The sequence below is a fragment of the Hemitrygon akajei genome, chromosome 12, assembly GCF_048418815.1.
Source record: "Hemitrygon akajei chromosome 12, sHemAka1.3, whole genome shotgun sequence".
NCBI classification, from domain to species: Eukaryota; Metazoa; Chordata; class Chondrichthyes; order Myliobatiformes; family Dasyatidae; genus Hemitrygon; species Hemitrygon akajei.
In genome coordinates this window covers 31,466,228-31,478,056 of record NC_133135.1, presented here as the reverse complement: position 1 = coordinate 31,478,056, position 11,829 = coordinate 31,466,228, and the positions used below count along the sequence as shown (strand labels likewise).

The following is an 11,829-nucleotide window of genomic DNA, read 5'->3' as shown; positions in this document are numbered from 1 at the left end:
ATTTCATGAGTTAGCAGGGGAAAGTAGAATGCTCGAGAAGAATGCTTCATCTCAATATCAAGTACTGAATTCTTGATTTTTATGGATTTAGATGGGTAGCCTCTTCACGCAGCAGATAAATCTTATTTTTCAGTTTTGCACAATAATCTTCTACTCTTAAAATATTTGAATATCTAGATGAACACTTAGATCATCAAGCCACTGAAATCAATGAACTAAATCCTGTTCAATTAGTATAGAAAGATACTTGATGGTCATGAAGGGCCTGCCATTGTACTGTATGACTTTTTGAGAATAAAATCATATTCAGCAGTCTGATACTACAATTAAATCTTGCTCATGAGCTGCAAACCAGGTTGAAGGCTCCCACGTCAGATTTGTGCATGTTATAGTAGTAAATTTTCATTTTTACTAGAAAGATGATTCTTGGGTTTAATATCATTAGCAGTTCCTATAAAAGGGGCATATATTCCTTATGAGCAAGTTTTCCTCGTGCATGAGTGTGTCCATGTTTGCCCTGTAATGGAATCGATAGATCAAACTGATAACTTTTGTAGATGTACTGGAATTAGTTTGAATTTTATAGCATAGAATCTGAATTTTTGGACAGTTCCATCACACAACTAATCCTGCACATGTATTTCCTCCCATCTTACATTTTGTAATAATATTTACAGATCCCTCTGTCCTTTCTCCCTCATTCACTTATCTACTTTCCTCCTGTATGTATCTACATTAAATGTCATAGCTATTTCTGACGGAAGTAGGTTTTACTCACAATTGCAGCCTGGCTTAGAAAGATATCACCTACCACTGTTTGACCTCCTTATTGCCGATGGATGAGGATCAGGCTCAAGTTACAAACTGTCAGACAAATTTAAAAAACTAAGCAGGTAAATAATTATACTGGCATGCTTTGAACAGTATGCACAAGGATAGTACGTCATTCTCCTCAAAATGTTAAAATAACTAAACCTAATTTTTGTCACACAGGATTGTACACCATCACAATCTCTTGGCTGTTTTCATAACCAAGGGAGCCACTGTTTGACCAGAGCTTATGTTTATTACATTCAAGGTGAGGGTCCTAATTGCACTAGAGATATCCCAAAACAGAAATGCATAAAAACAGTTCTTTAGGAATCTATCCTTGATTGGTGCCAATTCTTCCAGAACTTTCTTCTACAGGAGGTACAGTAGGTGTCCTTGGTTTGATTTACTATTACCATATGTCTCAAGATTCAGTGAAAAGCTTGTCTTGCATACTGTTTATACAGATCATTTCACAGTGTATTCAGCCAGAATAAGGAAAAATAACCTAGGAACAAGGAACTCTCAACCACAGCACCATTGATATCGATAGGAGCATGTGCACCACCATCCTTTCTTAAGTCGATGAGCAGCCATTTTGCTTTGTTGACATTGAGGGAAAGGTTGATGTCATGACACCATGTCACTAAGCTCTCCATTTCCATTCTGTACTCGTTATACCTTTTCCTATCTATTACCAAAACCCTCAAATGCTCTTTCCAGGTGAAGATAATCATTTTCCCCCTTGTTAATTCAGTACAAATTATTCACTGGTCATGATGCAATTTCCTCCAATTTGTGAGACAGTTACTGTGACAAATGACCAAACTGGCTTTGTTAAATCTGCAGATATGATCCTTACTTCCTGGCCACCGAACACAAATTCTATGTCCTGCTTCCACAATCATATTTAAGTCCTTAACCTCCTAAACTATCGCAATGAATCTTAAATATAAGCTTGAGAAACAACATTTCATCTTCCAAATGGCTTCTCTGGACTCAACATTGATTTCAACAAATTCAGAAAACAAGTATTTCCAGAATTCAAGGTATTTTCTCTGTTTACAATAGACAGTAATTAAGTTTCTCTCCTTTACACTCCTCCAAGACTATCTTATTTCTTTTCTTCCATTAACTTTCTTTTTGTGTTATATTATCATCTCTTTTCATCTTCTAATCTCTCCTGCTCTCCACCTTTTGTTCTCTTCTTAAACATTAAACTTCCAGTTTAAGCAGAGTTTTGGCGAAAAGTACTTTCCCAGAGATATTTCATAAGAAGGGTAAAGCTGTTTTTGTGTTTCTTGCAAGATAGTGTTAAAACCTGCAGAGGTTAAGAGGAAATTAACAGCACTAAAATTAAGAAGAGTAAGAAGAGTTAACAAAGAAAACAGTCTAAACCATGATTGAATAATTTTATTGCTTCAGTGACATACATAATCAGTTACATTTAATCCGATCTGTCAGTCCAGTACAACTTAGTGTTTCTAACAGAAATGTACATAGCAGAGCCTATAAACAGACAAGATTCCATCAAATAGGACAATTAAACATTAAATTTTATATCTCTGAAATTTAAAATTTCACTTATTTATGGTTAAATTCAAAATTAGTAAGTGAGACAATTTAATTGTTATAACTTCATTGTTTGACATAAAGTACCAGGGGTAGTTTTCATTGATTCACAATAACGGTGTCCATTTCAAGCCATTTCTTTGCCATCTGACATCCTGGTTACACTGATCACTTGTTACTCAAGACCATATCTTTCTTTTAGAGATAAACATATGAAAATGTTGTCCTGGAGTAACTCAAAAGGAAGAGATCTGCTAACATGTAAGTTCCCAATTTATTTTGTGTTTCAAGTTGAATGTCCTAGAAATGTCAGCTTTGAAACATACACTACTCAAGAGTTTTACACTTCTTGCACCATGCAGTAATAGGCGAGTAAGTTTCTAAATCGCTTTTGATAAGGATTCTACTATAGTTATGGTAGTTACCATTTTTAAAAAACTGATTCCGAGTGGTCTGCAATGCATAATTTAATTCAACATTGAAGATGCCACTGTTTTTTTTAAAAAAGCTGTTTCATCAAGAGAAAATTATGATCTTATGCAATATTTTTATAATACATGCATGTCTTAAACAATGTCTAATTATTTCTAATAAAGCAGTGCAAGTTTGCGATTCAGTTACCTACAAAAAATATACAAAGTTAAGCTGTTTTCCAACAATAAAACTTGTTCTACCTAATAACTCTGAAATCCATTTTGGAACAATGTTTTTTTTATTATTACTATTACCTATTTGCAGTTTATTTATTCCAACCCAACCCACAATCCCCAGCCTGTTCCCACATAATAAAAAGCCCACATAGTATTTTTCAAAGAAGAGTACAGACAATGGGTTGGTAGTTTCCGGTCAAAATGCAACCGGTTCAATGTATTAATCAACAAATTATCAAAAAAATTCTCCCTACCAGCCTTTCCCTCACATGGACGTGTGCTGAGATTCATAGCTTAATTTGTAGCACTCTGCAAGGTGAAGGGTTGAAGGAAAGAGACAACAAGCGATAACTGGTAGTTTATCATTCATTATTATTCAAAATAATATCTCAAAAAAACTGCCAAACAGCACAGAAAGCTACACTCGCACAATAATCCATTGACTGTAAAGAGGTAGAACAAAACTAGATATTTAAATTGAGTATTACTGGCATAAAGAGACGTGCACAAACCTTCACAAAAAGAGCTGTAGGTTTAACTTGGAGTATCTAGCTAAACTTTCAGATCTGTCTGTGAATATTGTTTGTACCTAAAAATAATCATCACTAGTCATTTAGAAAGTCCTTCATTGGGTAATGGAAGAGAGGCAAACAGATAATGGTCTCCACAATGAACTCCACGTCCTATCCACCAATACCATCTCCACTGTCTCAAGGCTATGCTAGACTGTAGGGAGAACTGGTCTTGTTTGATCTTGAAATAAGCTAATGATCACATTATTAACAACTTCAGCTGCTTCCACCACTCTGACCCAAAGCTCTACTGTAGCTCAGCTACTGAAAGTAAGCTTCACTCTTTGTTTTTTCTATACCTAATAGTTGTAATCTTTTGGTTGTGATCACATCTTCTACCTGCCAAAACTTTTCATCCAAACCTGTCATGTTTATCACACTCACTTAACACACTACTTGGTGACCTCCACTGGGGAATGCACAGGTAGAATCTTGATTTCAAAGTTCTCATTCTTGTTCAAAACCTTGCACAGCAATCATCATCCCTAAATCTCTAACCTCTTTCTGTCTGCTGGGAGTTCCAATCTCTTCCAGTTCTGACCACTTTAATTATCCATAAACTTAATTGTTCATTTTTTCCTTCGATAACTCCACTGAGCAGCAGTTTAGGATTGTCACTACAAAGTACAACAAAGGCTAGTTCTTACTGCTGTTTCAATTAGTTTTGTAGAACTCCAAGCTGGTTGAAAACATCTAAATAGTGTTAAAATATTACTTATTTCAGATGATGACTGCCAAAACAAAATGTACAAAAGCAAATACAATTTGGCTATTGCTATATTAAAACAACAATTTGTTCCAGTTCTTATCAGCTCAAAGGAAGTCAATAAAAACAAGATGATTCAAAATCAAAAATATTACTGGTTTTGTCATTTTACACCAGACACCAATTCACAGCTTTCCAGGTTTTAAATATGGTCAAATCTATATCAATTAAATACCTGAAAACCATGATAGTCCTCAGCCTAGTGAGCAGGCAACTCTTATGTTGACCATTTTACAATGTTATTATTGCAGCTTATTATGCTTCTCTTCCTTTACCAGGAAGACTCTCTCTTAGCTGTAGAAACCAGAATTATGCTTAATCCAGGGTTTAAAAAAAGGATGAATGTGAAGGGATTTATTTACTAATCTTTCCAACGACCACAATGAAACTGGAGCGAAAGTACAAACTGCTGGAGAAACTCAGTGGGTCTGTGGAAACGAAAGGATGGTTGATGGTTCAGTCAAAACTTTGCCTCAGATTGAGCTGAGTGGGGAGAGATAGAGGTGGGTCGGGGTGATAAGTGGAACCAGATGAGGGACAGTTGATGGGCAGATGGAGCCAGCTGGCAGAGTTTAGAGACAGAGTCTGGTGGGCTCCACTTGCCCATTATCAACCACCTTAGCTGGTTCCACCTATAATCTACCTGACCCAATCCTCTCACATCTTCCCTCTGCCTTCAGTCCTGATGTAGGGTCTCAACTTGAAATGTTACCATTCTTCGCCTCCGTTGATTATGCCTGAGTTGCTCCAGCAGCTTTTGTTTTGTTCCACATTCCAGCATCTGCAGTCTCTTGTGTGTCCCTATTATGGAATTGAATGTTTACCTTATTCTGAACTGGAGCCTGGAGAGTTAGAGCTTCATATAAATCGAGCATTAAATTGTATGGCATCAGCTTGGAAATATTCAAGCTAGAAACCTGATAACATTACACTGCTAAAGGGTAGGAGGATAAGAAATGATAAAAACCTACCACTCGGATTCAAAGTAAACTTAACTTTGCTGATGTGACAACATGATGCTAACCAGTTAGTGTGAGATCTGCAGAGGGAAGCCTCTTGCTTTCATAATACTAATATGCCTTGAGCATATACTTCAAATGGCACTTTAGAGGAATGTCATCTCTAATTACAGGTGATTCTTTAAGACTTCACCAGACTATTTGTCACCTGCAGCCTTGCTCTGCTTCTTCCACCCTTAACTCACTCTCACAACTTTTGTGTGTGAATCATTTTTCATAACCAGTCATGTGTTCAGAGGAAATATCTACAATGTTTTTACATGTCCGTTTTTGACAACTCAGAGTGCAGAAGATGGATTCCTGAAGAATCTAGAATAACCCTGAAGGACTGGCAGAATTACCTCAAAGTCGATCACAGCTTTACTTCTCTCTACTGCACTGCAATCTTACAGAACTAGTTTGAGTATTGCTGATGGCTGGGATTTGAACTTGTGACCTACTGCTAGTCATAAAAGCTGGACGAAGTTTTTAGTATTCAGAACAGATAGTATGCCAGTTACAGACATGAAAGGATCTCAGTTCTTTAAAGAACTGTTATTTTTCAATATAAATGTAAAAAAGACATATCTGTTTGTGGCACTGACATAAGCACGTATGGTCGAAACCTTGTATTGTTTGTCCTGAGAAGTCTTATCCCTAATAAATCAAAATTCCTTAAAGATGTGGAGACTGGCAATTGATTAGTGCAGTGATAACATTTCTTGTGAACAAATGACTTCAGTTGAACTGCATCCTTCAGTGAAAACTGACCCACTTACTGATGAAACGCTAAACATATCCTTTTATTCTCCCAACCATGAGGAATTTGTCACTAATGTAATCAACAATATCAGGTGAAGTAAATGATTCTGACAATATAGATGTCTCAGCAGTGAGATCTTTCCAAGTCCAAATCCAGAGAGAAAACATTTTAAACAGTTTTAAAACCTTTGTAAAGTACATAGGAAAAGGTTCAAACTATAGAATCAGCAGGCTGTCTGATAACCAAGAAAACAATGATACTGCAATAATTTAGATCATTTGCCAGCAGATAAAATGCCCAGTCAAGGTAAGCTTTCATTTTCACTTTGTTTCTTTGGTGACAGAAATATCCCATTCCAAACTAGATTCTGAATGATATAAATATTTCATTTAGATGAAATTCAAAACATTGGAATTAGATGCTACTACCTCTCTATCTCTTCAATCCTCAAGAATAATTCCAAGCAACAAGAACGTTTTCTAAAATAAGCCATACCATTACCATTCTCTAGCTTACGGCAGACTCATACAGCTAAAGGTAAAATGTTCAAAACTGACATGGCTGTTGAGTTAACAAATTTAAATTCATTAAATTGCTTAACCAACATATTTGCAATTTACAAAATTGTTCAGGTCTTATTTTTTATGTTATACAATTATGTTTAAAAAGGCACAACAATTAAGATTTGTAAAATAGGCTAGAATATATTCCAGTATACACCCAATAAGCACAGATCAGTTAAATGGAATCACTTTTTACTTACCAAACTTTCACAAAGCAAACTTTATCAGTTCAAAGCCACTGGTCATCAATATGATATGCAAATGGATGGGAGCAGAAAATGAAGAATGATTAGCAATATTGATCAAAATAGTTTTATTCTTGGTAAATACAATAAGCAAGAAGACTGGAATCAACAATTCTATATCATCTGATGTGAAGCTCTGTAGCTGGAGAGCAAAGAAAGGCAAACTGGAAGAAAAGCTGGGCTTACTTGTGCATAGTAACATTTATGTAGGCATGACAGATTGAGTTTAGCTCAGCTCCCCATTCCAAAAGGTTCTGATGTCAGTTATCGGCCAAATAGTGAAAATGAAAGAAAAATGCAGATACTGCAAAGGTGAAATGAAAATAGAAAATGCTGGATGTACCTGGCAGGTCAAACCATATCTGTGGAAGAGAAACAGTTAGTATTTTGGCTCAAAGACCATTCATTAGAACTGCAAAGGAGAGAAAAAGTGCTTGTAAAACTGCAGGAAGGCTGGGGAGGGAATGTCCCTGATAGGGTAAAACTAGGGTGACCATGGGAATAAGCTGCAAACAAGGTTATCTGGTCAATGGTTGAATGTAAGCTTGAGAAACAGCTTCTCATCTTTCACTTAGGCACATTGCAGCCTTATACACTTAATTTTGAAATCTTCAACTTTAGAAGATTTAACTTCAAGTTCCCATGTGTCAACATCTCTGAAGATCTATCCTGGGCTCAACACTGATGCAATTACAAAGAAGGCATGGCAGCAGCAATATTTCATGAGGAGTTTTAGTTGACTTGGTATATCTCCAACAACTCTAGCAAATCTCTACAGATGTACTGTGGAGAACGCTCTCACTGGTTGCATCACCATCTGGCACAGAAGAGCTAATGCACAGGATTGGAAAAGGCAGAAAGTTGTAAACTCAGCCAGTTCCACTGTGGTCCCCTCCAGCATTGAAAACATCTTCAAAAGGCGATGCCTCAAAAAGGTGGCATCCATCTTAAGGACACCCAGGATAAGTCTCTTCTCGTTTATACCATCAGGGAGGAAGTACAGGAGCCTGAAGACACACACTCAGTGTTTTAGGAACAGCTTCTTCCCCTGCGCCATTAGATCTAACGGCCCATGAATACAATCTCACTATATTTGCTCCTTTTTTGCATGACTTATTAATATATATTTTTTATTCTAATTAGATAAGATATAGGAGTGGAATAAGGCCATTTGGCCCATTACTTATAGCACTGCATTGTATTGTTGTCACAAAACAAATTCCACAACATATATCAGTGATAATAAATCTCCATGATCACTTCAGTTTTACTCTAGCAGACACACTCCCCTCCCCTAGAATATAATATGATTAAAGTATCCACTTCACAGTTCTGATAAAGGTCCCTTGGCCTGAAACATTAGCTTTCTGTCTCTTTCCATGGAGGTGGTCTGACCCGTTGAGTATTTCCAGCATTTGCTGTTTTAATCCTGCTGAATAGGTCAGGTACTCTCCAATGGGCACATCTTCTGATATGTGAATCAAAGTGACTTGGCTGAGAGCTGAAAGAAATTTGATTAGAGCTTACCAAAGACTGTCATTTTAAACCTGGAAATAAAATGAAGACTATTTACATAGGGAAAAAAATTACATGAGGTTTTGGTAGACTACTTTTAATATGTAAATAAAACTGGTACACCGGTTGAATACCATTTAATATGCAAGTCAGGAACCCATCTTTCATTTATGTTTACCGAGAAAACAAAATTAATTCCTACTCATTCAGAGATGCTTAGATTGAAACAGTTTAAATTATCACTACCACAAAATAACAGCATAGTTGTTGTCACAGATAAAGCTTTCTTGCCTTGTTAAAAAAGGCCATTTTGTAATTTTAACTATTCTTCATATTGGTAAGGCAGCTTGGGAACTCCTCACCAGATGTTATCCTGTTATAACTTTTTATTCATTAGAGTTTATTTTTATTTTCTGTCATTTTGCTGTAGAACTACAATGGATGACTGATCAGTAAGACCATTCAGTGGCAAGGGAGTGGAGCAATAGGTCAAGGTACAGTATGCTGGTCCCAACACCAGTTGTTAAATAAAGTAATTTATGATGAGTATTCCCTCTGCAAAGAATTAATGTAATGATTATTACAGAGTACTTGAGTGTGAATGACAGAAGAACTGTTAAGACACTGTGTAACCAGGCACCTAGGGTTTGTCAGCATTGGAAAAGATATGTTAATTGTGCTTTTTCTCTGCAAGATATGCTTGCAACCAATCATTGTTGAAAAAGTTGGTGCCAAGGGAGCAATGCTAGACAGATGCATTACTTTCCTCCTGAAGCAGTGATTTCTTACGCTGAAAATGATTTAGTGATAACTTTAAAATACTTAAATTATGTGAGCATGCACAAGTATTCACAGGCCAGCAGTAAGAACGATATCCACATTAAGGCCATGATACTCAACAGTCTGAATCCTTGTAGCTGGATGATTTCGTAGCAGCTTAAAGCCCAGACCAGCAGAAGTTTTGAATGCAAGGAAGTGCCGCGAAATAAAAGCTAGAAATAAATAGATTTTTTTACATTGATGCTATACAAGTTTCAAAATACGGGAAAAAAAGGTACAGCAGTATTGAAATAATAAAATTAGGTACATTTGAGCTTCATTTTCAGCTATATATGTTCTGTTTGGTTTATATTTTGTCCAAATGATCAACAGCACATTCCCACATTCTTCCTCTATGTTTGGTCTGTTTACAGTTTATATTATCATTCTGAGGACCAAACTGATCACATAAACGGAAAGCTCTAATTCTATTTTTATACACTTTCAGCTTTCATGGCCTCTTCAAATTAATGTGAAACATGCTAACTGGATGGCATGAACCAATAAGAAAGGTCAGTTCACACATTAAAGAATTTAATTGCAATAAATAATATAGAGAATAATGACCTGGAAATATGATCCATATCAGTGTAACAAATAAAATGGAGAAAATGATAACAATAGTATTTAGACTATACATAGTCCACAAACTGGGAGCTACACTACTCTGCTAGTTTTGTTTGGAATTGGAAGATTTTTATCGAAGAACTTGCTCCCAGTTCTGGCTTTGTGTGATTCTATCAGTTACTCCTTTCCTAAAATGAATCATAGTTACCTAAAGTAGGTTAATTTTGCCATAGTTGTGACACAACAGTTTACTTACTTCTATTGGATACATGTAGCCATTCTTAATGTTTTATATGGATCAAATGACAATTCTTTAATGAAGTCATAATGGATTCAATTAGATAGGTATGTATGTCTACACTGATAGAAGAGTGGGTGTTGAGAACACGTAACATAAGATTTGCCAAACAGCCTCCTTTGAAAGATCTTGGTAAGAAAGGTATGCCGAGGACAGGTTTATACAAGTGGATTTAGTCTTCATTTCAAATAGTTATCTTATTTTCAATTTGAACAAATATGGGGGAAAAATTAAGGAAAAATATAGTTGACAGGAGTGAAGTAGGTTAACTACTAAATATTTAAGAATAATTTCTGATAGAGTGATAACCTAGCAATAATTTACCTAATGTTTCAATCACATGGCTGACAACCCTCAAGTCTAACACAGAAGATTTAATGCTTTGACATCAGTATCGTCCGTCAGTGCATTCTGACTTATAATCACTGCACCATGTTTTTTGCACAGTACATAGAAAGGTGGGAGGAAGAAGCAAGTCTGAAAATTACCTAGGTGGTGCATCTGTGTACAAAAAAACAAAATTAATTTTGGACAGTGGAGTGTAGATTTAAACAACAGGTGTGCCTTATGAACAGCTAGAAAGCAAGTGTTTTCTTTTTCAAACTAGTTATTGTAAACTGGGTATCCAAATTAATTTCTGTTCTAAACCCTTCTAACAGAAAATCAATTACATGTCAAAACTGGCAAAGCAAATTAACAAGCTGGAAACATGAACCTCTAAATGTGTTTAACAGAATATATCTAAAACATTAGTCACATTAGTACTTGAACAAAGATTTCTGTTCTGCATTTGCCTTGAGCCCTCCACTCTGACCATTGCAAAACTAGTGATAGCAGCTCTCTGAAGCACTGACACAGCAAAATTTTTACCAGTAATACACAATCTTCTGCTCTTGAAGTCAAAAGGTTCATCATACTTAAGTGCTTTCACAGCATCTTTTCTGTACTGACACACAAAAAAACATTTTTAAAATATCCTCTACCCCCAAAAGGAATAGCAGCAATTAATCAACAGTCTGGGACAGAACCACCAGTCTCATGGATCTTGGGGCAGGGAGAGGAAATATTAAATTAAAATGTTGACGCAATGTAAAAGTGTTTGTCCACGCAACTTCTGAAATTCTTTACATTCAAGCTATAAAAAGAGAAATACCTCAACAATCCTGTTGCTTTTCTTTCTCCAGAGGTAATTATGGCACATTGATCAGTATTTTTCTTTTCTGATTGCACACTTAGGTGGAACATTGAATTGCAACTGCACAAAATTCCAGCACTTCCCACCAAACCCCTCTCCCCGCCCCCTCAATATAGTGTTGATGCAAGATGACAGGTTTTATGTAGAGATGTGTAGTCTCCCCTGTAGTTTGGTAAAGCTTTATCCTCATATTCAACAGAGTTTTTCTGAAGTCCACAGGATGTTCCTCTTCATGCTTGCTTTTTCTTCCCCAAATTTATTTTGGGATGGAAACAACGTTGCTTCAAATCCCAGCTGTCAAGTCTGTAATCACTTGTCCTCTCACCAATTTCCTAAGGAATTCTTTCTCCTTTCCAATGTTATGAGTCCAAGACTGAAAAGAAATTATTCAAAGAGCATCAAAAATTAATTATCACATTTAAGGTAACAGATATTTTCAAAATACATCTTATAGCCTGGTCAAATTCTGATAAACACATGGTTATCCTTCTAGTTG

At 36.1% G+C, this 11,829-nt stretch overlaps 1 protein-coding gene across 11 annotated transcripts in view; it reads right to left on the bottom strand.

Moving 5' to 3' along the window:
* Nucleotides 1–2,208: 2,208 nt before the first annotated feature.
* Nucleotides 2,209–11,829, bottom strand: part of LOC140736843 (CMP-N-acetylneuraminate-beta-1,4-galactoside alpha-2,3-sialyltransferase-like) — a 542,908-nt gene continuing 533,287 nt past the window's right edge. For all 11 annotated transcript variants that reach the window (XM_073062828.1, XM_073062823.1, XM_073062829.1 and 8 more), the window contains one exon: nt 2,209–11,706. In XM_073062828.1, the coding sequence (XP_072918929.1) occupies nt 11,617–11,706 (90 nt within the window). In that variant the 3' untranslated portion in view covers nt 2,209–11,616. The remainder of the gene's footprint in view (nt 11,707–11,829) is intronic.